The 12500-nt window shown below is 38.0% G+C and overlaps 2 protein-coding genes across 6 annotated transcripts in view; one reads left to right on the top strand and one right to left on the bottom strand.

The window, feature by feature from the left end:
• Nucleotides 1-12500, top strand: part of LOC147031224 (uncharacterized) — a 53035-nt gene that overhangs the window by 30272 nt on the left and 10263 nt on the right. For all 4 annotated transcript variants that reach the window (XR_015056754.1, XR_015056752.1, XR_015056753.1 and 1 more), the window contains one exon: nucleotides 1191-1362. Coding sequence is in view for 1 of the 4 variants with exons in the window: in XM_085876101.1 (XP_085732227.1) it covers nucleotides 1191-1362 (172 nt within the window). In the remaining 3 variants the exon portion in view is untranslated. The remainder of the gene's footprint in view (nucleotides 1-1190; nucleotides 1363-12500) is intronic.
• Nucleotides 1-12500, bottom strand: part of LOC147031225 (integrin alpha-6-like) — a 378714-nt gene that overhangs the window by 365200 nt on the left and 1014 nt on the right. The gene's annotated exons all lie outside the window — the stretch shown is intronic.

Raw genomic sequence — 12500 nt, 5'->3', positions numbered from 1 at the left:
CTGACTTATTTTACTTATTCATCTCATGAGACTTATGATGTGCTGTAAGTCAGAAAGTGAAGGTTATGCTCGTAAAACTTGGTGTTGATTAATAACAGGAGTTAACAAGTAGGTCGGAGGATGCCTTCTAAAGGTACATTCAAAGTACACTGCCCCCATGCCAAATAAATAAATAACATATCCACCAGGCGTGGCATTGCCGGGGCACCTTCAGCGGTGTGCAGCACATGGAGACAGAATTGGGAGGGAGCAGTGTTCAATAATTGATTGATTAATTGATTAATTCAGTCATTAAAATAAGTAAATAATAATTGTAAAGTAATTAATTTCTAAATCAACTGACGAATGGCATACCAAAACTACTACTGTTTAATCCAAATCTGTAACTTTTTGAAAAGCAATTCATTGAACAATGAATAATTATTAATGCTTTACTTGATGAATCAATAATAAAATCAAAAATACCCTTAATAGCCAAAGCACGTGTTCAGTCGTGTCCAAATATCATTTTCCGAGCTCGAAAGGTGCCTGAGATATTGCCCAGATGAGAAAGAAAATAAATAAATAATAAATCGATAATAATTAAGTAATCAATCAATTAATTGATTTAAAAAATAAAAAACACCGTTTTGCCAAAGCACATCTTCACTTTTGTCCCCAAATTTCAGCTTCCAAGCTCAAAGGACGGCTGAGATCGCCCGCACAAACAAGACAAACAAACAAACGGAGTAAAAACTGAGTACTCCCTTCCTTGGGTGCCCCATGATGACGTCATGCATCGCCTGGATATGGAATTGCGAAGGGGCGGTGTACAACAAATTGATATTGTGAATCATGTGTGACAAGCATAAGCTAAGCAGTTTCCCCCAGCCAACAGGTGTGAGAGTTAACATAATTTGGATGTTCTGTTCATTCCACGAGTCTGCTAAAGCTCAATGGTTCTTTTGTTGTAGCTTATTCAATGAAAAACACACACACACACACACACACACACCTAATTTTGAGCATGCTGGTGTGCAGCTATTGAGTTTGATACTCCTTTGGAATGACTGTTGAGTTACTCTGAACCATCACACAGTCTCTTCTGGAATGGATGGTCACGTGATTTAATGCCGCAGAGCCATTTCATCAATTATGACAATATTGATTGTCATGTGGTTACTCATTACCTTGCTCCTTCTCTACTGCAGACAAAGAAAGAGCATCAAGCACAATGGCTGGAGGTTTTGATCTGTGTTGGAGCAGAGTTTGAAGAAACAGATGCACTATTCTGGTGCTGCAATAACCCTCGAACGGACACCGTTGTGTACAACACACATCATTCCCTGTTGGGAAGAACTCTGCAGGGATCTCTCCAAACATGTATGCCTTTTCCCAACAAGTAAAACTCCAAGTACATTCCCACCTCCACATTTACTATCTGTCACCTGTGCTGTGATTTCGCCACTGCAGATTAGTTCGAGATTTACTTATTTATTGTTATCTGATGCTCTTGGTGTTTGTTCATATGCCATTTACATTCTAAGTACATCCTGACAGGAGGGTCTAGAGGTATGGACACTCGCCTCTTAGTTGTCTAGCATGGGTACGAAACACATCCCAGTTCTAAACTACCATCATGGTGTTTCACATGTGGGGCGATTCATCAATGTGTGTGCCGTCCCTCTGATGGACATGAAACTGGGTGTTGTGTCTTCTGGCATTAGTTGGTGGGTGTTAAAGATCCCACAGTGTCCTTCATAAAGAGTAGGTGAGCCAGCACCATGAACAAATTACAAATTCCTGCCCAAACCAGCATGGGGCACGACAACAGCGGCACAGCCATACTCCCAGCAATGACGAAAACCAGCAGCCACGGGGTGCACACGAAATGTGGATGGTTGCCACTCTACTGCCAAACTTGTTACCTGTCCATGTAATGTAGGGATGGTTGTGTTAATGTGAATTAAACGAATGGAGGATCGGGTTTGCAGTGGACTAAATGAATGGAGGATCCGGTTAGTTCACCCTCTCATTTGCTCAAGGTCTTCTGTCATTCGCTTGGAAATCACCAAACATTACTGCTCTGCATAAAAAAGGTACAAAAACAGATCCCTGCAACTACAGACCAATCAGCCTGCTCCCAATCATCAGCAAGGTGATGGAATCCATCATCGCTTCAGACATTAAATCCTTCCTCTTCTCCAATGGCTTGATTTCTGATCATCAATTTGGATTCAAACCAGGTCACTCTACCCTGGACATGCTGCTTCCCAACAATGGATGGAGGTATGAAATGCCAAACATGAGATCAGAGTCATATCCCTGGACATACTGTGTGCTTTTGACACAATCTGGCACCCTGCTCTGCTCACCAAACTCTCCTCCTATGGTATCCAAAGCAATCTCCACTCGTGGCTCACAGATTTCCTCTGCTGTTGCAGTCAACGTGTGGCTCTTCATGGAATTCTCTCATTTCCTCTTCCTGTTCAGGCTGGAGTTCCTCAAGGCAACGTTATGGGTCCTGTGCTTTTTCTGGTTTTCATCAATGATCTCTCAGATTCCCTGGAAAATCTTCTTTATCTCTTTGCTGATGACTCCGCTCTCTGCCGTACCATCGGTCATCCTTCAGATGGGCAAGCAGCAGCTTCTTTGCTCTCTGCAGATCGAGATAAAAATCACAAGCTGGTCCAACACGTGGAACATGTCTTTCAATCCTGACAAATCTCACACTCTCACCAAGTCCATTCGGAGAGACAGTCTGGAAACGGCACCCCATCCCTCACCCCCCCTCCCCCACCCATCTACTTTCTCAACAATCCTCTTGAAGAAGTCCTTTCATTCAAGCTTCTGGGTCTCACTGTCTGCCACAGTCTTTCCAGGGAAAGCCATATTTCCAACCTGGCCTCCAAAGCCAGTCGTCGACTGGGCATCCTATGTCATGCATGGTCCATCCTTGGCACACCTGAGCTTCCAACCACTTACAAAGCTTCCATCCATAGTCTGATAGAGTTCTGCTCTCCCCTCTGGGCTGGTGCTCCTGCCTCACACCTAGCTCAAATTCATGCTGTGGAAACCAAGGCTTTAGGATCACTGGTATATCCCATGATGAAGCTGAGTCTTTGGGTCTCTTGCTCTCTCACTGGAGGCAGGTCGGTGGTCTTTTTGTCTTCTACCATCTCCTCTCTAGCCTTCCCCTCCCCCCCTCCCCGCTCTGTCTGTGATCTGTCCCCCCTATATTTCTGCAGGGTGCTCAAGGTCTGCCAAAAAAACTGCTTCTGGTGAAACTGCTAAAATGAAGAATCACTGCTCACCTTCACTCTTTCATTCCTCTTTTTCCCCTCCATTGGAACAAACTCCCACACTCTCTTCAATCCCACTCCTCCCTCCAGTTCTTCAAAACAGCTGTTCACCACCATCTCATATCTTCCCCCATCCAAAATCTTGATCTTTTCTGCCCTTGTTAATCCACCCCAAACCCACCTCCTTGATATTCCCTGTTTTCCTTCCTGAAAGTCCTTGCAGTATCCATCTTGTATTCTCCGTGTTCCCTGCTTCATCCCTCTCCCTTCCACAGATCTCCGATTGTCTTTGTTCCCAACTGTTTTTTCCTTCCCTCTCCCACCCCTCTTGTTTGCTGCCTTGTTATATGTTCTGTGTATTCGCTCTTACACAAGCTTGACTTGGTATATAATAATAATAAAGTAAAGGAAAAAATGAGTAAAATAACAACATGAGTGATTGGAGTGTAGTTGATCCAGCATGAAGCCACGATGGACCAACGGTCTGCTATTTGAACCATCCAAGCTGTCCGCTCCTTTTGACAGGATGTTGCAGAGGTAGCACATGTGCTTTGGAGTAGTGTTTTCTGGGTTTGATTCCAGACAGGACTATAAACTGCCAGATTAATGGTTTGCTGACAAGCCATTGCATCACAGAGTGCGTCGTCACTCGGATGGACGTAAAACTGGGTGCCCCGTTCACCAGCATTAGTTGGCAGACATTGAAGATCCCAGAATGTCCTTCATGAAGACGAGGTGAGTTATCACCGGCACCCTTAACAAATAAAATTCCTGTCCATATCATCTTCAATCAAATTTCAGACTTGGACAGCAGGTTCGGCCGATCCACAAACACGTTATGAATCATTGGGACCCTTACACAAGTAGTACCTGTTGGCTAATCGGTATTTTCTGGTGAAAGGTAACACAGAGTGCACGAGTGCTGTCCTTGAAGAATCTTCAACACAGACTTTGTGGCTGGTAGGTCGGTCATAGGTACCAATCTGGTATCGATCCACGACCAAACAATAATCTGTCGAATTAGTGGTGCTTCGCAAGCAGCGTGTTGCAACAATGAATTCCCTGTCTTTTGCCGGAGACGTTAAAACGACTGTAACATTTGCGGGTGAACGTCAAAGATTCCATGGAGCGTTTACAAATGAGTAAGCCACTGTGTGCCGGGAGCATCTCCGACTTCCAAATCCTTGCTTACAAGGGAGCACTGCATCAAATGCACAGCCACACCCCGGATTGGAAACCGAATCCCGTTTCCATGAATATACAATAAAACAGAGGTGCAAACATATATCGTCACCCCAAGTGTCCAAAAACACCAGGCTCTTCTTACAGAACAGAAAGATGCAGGGCAGAAGCATCATCAAACACTGCGCACTAAATAGAAACATGGATTCAAAACGAAAGGGGGACCGAGACTGTACATAAAACAGAAACACAGATTCAAAACGAACCCGGGACCAAAAGCGTGCATTAAACAGAAATGGATTGAAAACAAACCCATGACTGAAACTGTACATTAAACAGAAATGGATTGAAAACAAACCCATGACTGAAATGGTACATTAAACAGAAATGGATTGAAGACAAACCCATGACTGAAACTATACATTAAACAGAAATGGCTTGAAAACAAACCCATGAATGAAACTATACATTAAACAGAAATGGATTGAAAACAAACCCATGACTGAAACTGTACATTAAACAGAAATGGATTGAAAAAGAACCCGTGAATTAAACTGTACATTAAACAGAAATGGATTGAAAACGAACCCATGACTGAAACTGTACATTAAACAGAAATGGATTGAAAACGAACTCATGATTGAAACTGTACATGAAACAGAAATGGATTGAAAACGAACCCATGACTGAAACTGTACATTAAACAGAAATGGATTGAAAATGAACCCATGAATGAAACTGTAAATTCAACAGAAATGGATTGAATATGAACCCATGACGGAAACTGTGCATTAAACAGAAATGGATTGAAAACAAACCCATGACTGAAACTGTACATTAAACAGAAATGGATTGAAAACAAACCCATGACTGAAACTATACATTAAGCAGAAATAGATGGAAAACAAACCCATGACTGATACTGTACATTAAACAGAAATGGATTGAAAACACCCATGACTGAAACTGTACATTAAACAGAAATGGATTGAAAACGAACCCATGACTGAAACTGTACATGAAACAGAAATGGATTGAAAAACATACCCATGACTGAAACTGTACATTAAACAGAAATGGATTGAAAACAAATCCATGACTGAAACTGCACATAAAACAGAAATGGATTGAAAACGAACCCATGAATGAAACTGTAAATTTAACAGAAATGGATTGAATATGAACCCATGACGGAAACTGTACATTAAACAGAAATGGATTGAAAACAAATCCATGACTGAAACTGCACATAAAACAGAAATGGATTGAAAACAAACCCATGACCGAAACTGTACATTAAACAGAAATGGATTGAAAACAAACCCATGACTGAAACTGTACATTAAACAGAAATGGATTGAAAACAAACCCATGACTGAAACTGTACATTAAACAGAAATGGATTGAAAACAAACCCATGACTGAAACTGTACATTAAACAGAAATGGATTGAAAACAAACCCATGACTGAAACTGTGCATTAAACAGAAATGGATTGAAAAAGAACCCGTGAATTAAACTGTACATTAAACAGAAATGGATTGAACACAAACCCATGACTGAAACTGTACATTAAACAGAAATGGATTGAAAACGAACCCATGACTGAAACTGTACATTAAACAGAAATGGATTGAAAACGAACTCATGACTGAAACTATGCATGAAACAGAAATGGATTGAAAACAAACCCATGACTGAAACTGTACATTAAACAGAAATGGATTGAAAACAAACCCATGACTGAAACTGTACATTAAACAGAAATGGATTGAAAACGAACCCGTGAATGAAACTGTAAATTCAACAGAAATGGATTGAATATGAACCCATGACGGAAACTGTGCATTAAACAGAAATGGATTGAAAACAAACCCATGACTGAAACTGCACATAAAACAGAAATAGACCGAAAACGAACCCGTGAATTAAACTGTACATTAAACAGAAATGGATTGAAAACAAACCCATGACTGAAACTGTACATTAAACAGAAATGGATTGAAAACGAACCCGTGAATGAAACTGTAAATTCAACAGAAATGGATTGAATATGAACCCATGACGGAAACTGTACATTAAACAGAAATGGATTGAAAACAAACCCATGACTGAAACTGTACATTAAACAGAAATGGATTGAAAACAAACCCATGACTGAAACTGTACATTAAACAGAAATGGATTGAAAAAGAACCCGTGAATTAAACTGTACATTAAACAGAAATGGATTGAACACAAACCCATGACTGAAACTGTACATTAAACAGAAATGGATTGAAAACGAACCTATGACTGAAACTGTACATTAAACAGAAATGGATTGAAAACGAACTCATGACTGAAACTATGCATGAAACAGAAATGTATTGAAAACAAACCCATGACTGAAACTGTACATTAAACAGAAATGGATTGAAAACAAACCCATGACTGAAACTGTACATTAAACAGAAATGGATTGAAAACGAACCCGTGAATGAAACTGTAAATTCAATAGAAATGGATTGAATATGAACCCATGACGGAAACTGTGCATTAAACAGAAATGGATTGAAAACAAACCCATGACTGAAACTGTACATTAAACAGAAATGGATTGAAAACGAACCCATGACGGAAACTGTGCATTAAACAGAAATGGATTGAAAACGAACCCATGACTGAAACTGTACATTAAACAGAAATGGATTGAAAACAAACCCATGACTGAAACTGTACATTAAACAGAAATGGATTGAAAACGAACCCATGACTGAAACTGTACATGAAACAGAAATGGATTGAAAACAAACCCATGACTGACAACTATACATTAAACAGAAATGGATTGAAAACAAACCCATGACTGAAACTGTACATTAAACAGAAATGGATTGAAAACAAACCCATGACTGAAACTATACATTAAACAGAAATGGATTGAAAACAAACCCATGACTGAAACTGTGCATTAAACAGAAATGGATTGAAAACAAACCCATGACTGAAACTATAGATTAAACAGAAATGGATTGAAAACGAACCCATGACTGAAACTGTACATTAAACAGAAATGGATTGAAAACAAACCCATGACTGAAGCTATACATTAAACAGAAATGGATTGAAAACAAACCAATGACTGAAACTACACATTAAACAGAAATGGCTTGAAAACAAACCCATGAATGAAACTATACATTAAACAGAAATGGATTCAAAACGAACCCATGACTGAAACTGTACATTAAACAGAAATGGATTGAAAACGAACCCATGACTGAAACTGTACATTAAACAGAAATGGATTGAAAACGAACTCATGATTGAAACTGTACATGAAACAGAAATGGATTGAAAACGAACCCATGACTGAATCTGTACATTAAACAGAAATGGATTGAAAACGAACCCATGAATGAAACTGTAAATTCAACAGAAATGGATTGAATATGAACCCATGACGGAAACTGTGCATTAAACAGAAATGGATTGAAAACAAACCCATGACTGAAACTGTACATTAAACAGAAATGGATTGAAAACAAACCCATGACTGAAACTGTACATTAAACAGAAATGGATTGAAAATGAACCCATGACTGAAACTGTACATTAAACAGAAATGGATTGAAAACAAACCCATGACTGAAACTATACATTAAACAGAAATGGATTGAAAACAAACCCATGACTGAAACTATAGATTAAACAGAAATGGATTGAAAACAAACCAATGACTGAAACTATACATTAAACAGAAATGGATTGAAAACAACCCCATGACTGAAACTGTACATTAAACAGAAATGGATTGAAAACGAACCCATGAATGAAACTGTACATTAAACAGAAATGGATTGAAAACGAACCCATGACTGAAACTATACATTAAACAGAAATGGATTGAAAACGAACCCATGACTGAAACTGTACATTAAACAGAAATGGATTGAAAATGAACCCATGAATGAAACTGTAAATTAAACAGAAATGGATTGAAAACAAACCCATGACTGAAACTGTACATGAAACAGAAATGGATTGAAAACAACCCCATGACTGAAACTATTCATTAAACAGAAATGGATTGAAAACGAACCCATGACTGAAACTGTACATTAAACAGAAATGGATTGAAAACGAACCCATGACTGAAACTGTACATTAAACAGAAATGGATTGAAAACAAACCCATGACTGAAACTATACATTAAACAGAAATGGATTGAAAACAAACCCATGACTGAAACTGTACATTAAACAGAAATGGATTGAAGACAAACCCATGACTGAAACTATACATTAAACAGAAATGGCTTGAAAACAAACCCATGAATGAAACTATACATTAAACAGAAATGGATTGAAAACAAACCCATGACTGAAACTGTACATTAAACAGAAATGGATTGAAAAAGAACCCGTGAATTAAACTGTACATTAAACAGAAATGGATTGAAAACGAACCCATGACTGAAACTGTACATTAAACAGAAATGGATTGAAAACGAACTCATGACTGAAACTGTACATGAAACAGAAATGGATTGAAAACGAACCCATGACTGAAACTGTACATTAAACAGAAATGGATTGAAAACGAACCCATGAATGAAACTGTAAATTCAACAGAAATGGATTGAATATGAACCCATGACGGAAACTGTGCATTAAACAGAAATGGATTGAAAACAAACCCATGACTGAAACTATACATTAAGCAGAAATGGATGGAAAACAAACCCATGACTGATACTGTACATTAAACAGAAATGGATTGAAAACGAACCCATGACTGAAACTGTACATGAAGCAGAAATGGATGGAAAACAAACCCATGACTGAAACTGTACATTAAACAGAAATGGATTGAAAACACCCATGACTGAAACTGTACATTAAACAGAAATGGATTGACAACGAACCCATGACTGAAACTATACATTAAACAGAAATGGGTTGAAAACAAACCCATGACTAAAACTATACATTAAACAGAAATGGATTGAAAACAAACCCATGACTGAAACTGTACATTAAACAGAAATGGATTGAAAACAAACCCATGACTGAAACTGTACATTAAACAGAAATGGATTGAAAACAAACCCGTGACTGAAACTGTACATTAAACAGAAATGGATTGAAGACAAACCCATGACTGAAACTATACATTAAACAGAAATGGCTTGAAAACAAACCCATGAATGAAACTATACATTAAACAGAAATGGATTGAAAACAAACCCATGACTGAAACTGTACATTAAACAGAAATGGATTGAAAAAGAACCCGTGAATTAAACTGTACATTAAACAGAAATGGATTGAAAACGAACCCATGACTGAAACTGTACATTAAACAGAAATGGATTGAAAACGAACTCATGATTGAAACTGTACATGAAACAGAAATGGATTGAAAACGAACCCATGACTGAAACTGTACATTAAACAGAAATGGATTGAAAATGAACCCATGAATGAAACTGTAAATTCAACAGAAATGGATTGAATATGAACCCATGACGGAAACTGTACATTAAACAGAAATGGATTGAAAACAAACCCATGACTGAAACTGTACATTAAACAGAAATGGATTGAAAACAAACCCATGACTGAAACTATACATTAAGCAGAAATGGATGGAAAACAAACGCATGACTGATACTGTACATTAAACAGAAATGGATTGAAAACACCCATGACTGAAACTGTACATTAAACAGAAATGGATTGAAAACGAACCCATGACTGAAACTGTACATTAAACAGAAACGGATTGAAAACAAACCCATGACTGAAACTGTACATTAAACAGAAATGGATTGAAAACAAATCCATGACTGAAACTGTACATTAAACAGAAATGGATTGAAAACGAACTCATGATTGAAACTGTACATTAAACAGAAATGGATTGAAAACGAACTCATGATTGAAACTGTACATTAAACAGAAATGGATTGAAAATGAACCCATGAATGAAACTGTAAATTCAACAGAAATGGATTGAATATGAACCCATGACCGAAACTGTACATTAAACAGAAATGGATTGAAAACAAACCCATGACTGAAACTGCACATAAAACAGAAATAGACCGAAAACGAACCCGTGAATTAAACTGTACATTAAACAGAAATGGATTGAAAACAAATCCATGACTGAAACTGTACATTAAACAGAAATGGATTGAAAACAAATCCATGACTGAAACTGTACATTAAACAGAAATGGATTGAAAACAAACCCATGACTGAAACTGTACATTAAACAGAAATGGATTGAAAACGAACTCATGATTGAAACTGCACATTAAACAGAAATGGATTGAAAACGAACTCATGATTGAAACTGTACATTAAACAGAAATGGATTGAACACAAACCAATGACTGAAACTGTACATTAAACAGAAATGGATTGAAAACGAACCCATGACTGAAACTGTACATTAAACAGAAATGGATTGAAAACAAACCCATGACTGAAACTGTACATTAAACAGAAATGGATTGAAAACGAACCCATGACTGAAACTGTACATTAAACAGAAATGGATTGAAAACGAACCCATGACTGAAACTGTACATTAAACAGAAATGGATTGAAAACAAACCCATGACTGAAACTGTACATTAAACAGAAATGGATTGAAAACAAACCCATGACTGAAACTATACATTAAACATCCATCCATCCATCGGGACCATACTCCATGCAGAGCGTTGGTGCTGCCTAAGCAGTCTCCTTGGCTATTGGACACAATCCTGGACGGGTCGCCACTCGGACACAGTATACCAGCATGCTGGCACTCATTTTGCCGACCTCGGAAGGATGACAGGCAGAGTCAACCCCACCTGGTATTAATTCAACAGTAGAGTGGGGTTTGAACTCAGGATCAGAGGATTCCAAGCCACCACCCTAACCATTGAGCCAACACCAGGTATACATTAAAGAGAAATGGATTGAAAACAAACCCATGACTGAAATTACACATTAAACAGAAATGGCTTGAAAACAAACCCATGAATGAAACTATACATTAAACAGAAATGGATTGAAAACAAACCCATGACTGAAATTACACATTAAACAGAAATGGCTTGAAAACAAACCCATGAATGAAACTATACATTAAACAGAAATGGATTGAAAATAAACCCATGACTGAAACTGTACATTAAACAGAAATGGATTGAAAACGAACCCATGACCGAAACTGTACATTAAAGAGAAATGGATTGAAAACAAACCCATGACTGAAATTACACATTAAACAGAAATGGCTTGAAAACAAACCCATGAATGAAACTATACATTAAACAGAAATGGATTGAAAACAAACCCATGACTGAAATTACACATTAAACAGAAATGGCTTGAAAACAAACCCATGACTGAAACTATACATTAAACAGAAATGGATTGAAAATAAACCCATGACTGAAACTGTACATTAAACAGAAATGGATTGAAAACGAACCCATGACTGAAACTGTACATTAAACAGAAATGGATTGAAAACAAACCCATGACTGAAACTGTACATTAAACAGAAATGGATTGAAAACGAACCCATGACTGAAACTGTACATTAAATAGAAATGGATTGAAAACAAACCCATGACTGAAACTATACATTAAACAGAAATGGATTGAAAACAAACCCATGACTGAAACTGTACATTAAACAGAAATGGATTTAAAACGAACCCGTGATGGAAACTGTAAATTAAACAGAAATTCTACATTGAATTCAGTGAATCACAGATCGTGGTGTGGAATGAATTTTGAAACCCAGATCAAAGGTGTGTTTGTACACCGCTTGTCCTGTCGCTTTGTTTGTGCACATTAACTATGGGGGGTTATGGATTCACCTTTCAAAGCGAAAGGTGGCGAATGTCAAATCAAGATCCGATCAAAGAATACGCCGAGTCACAACAAAGTCCCCATACTCTCCCCATCTTTCATCGATCCCAACCTGCGTTATCTCCATCTTTCGTTGGTCCGAACCTGCCATGCCCCTGACTGGTCCAGACCCTG

The sequence above is a fragment of the Eptatretus burgeri genome, chromosome 3, assembly GCF_056783735.1.
Source record: "Eptatretus burgeri isolate ZD-2024b chromosome 3, Ebu_testis_v1, whole genome shotgun sequence".
NCBI lineage: Eukaryota > Metazoa > Chordata > Myxini > Myxiniformes > Myxinidae > Eptatretus > Eptatretus burgeri.
Note: the sequence above shows the minus strand (reverse complement) of the source record. Positions and strands in the feature narration are given on the sequence as shown.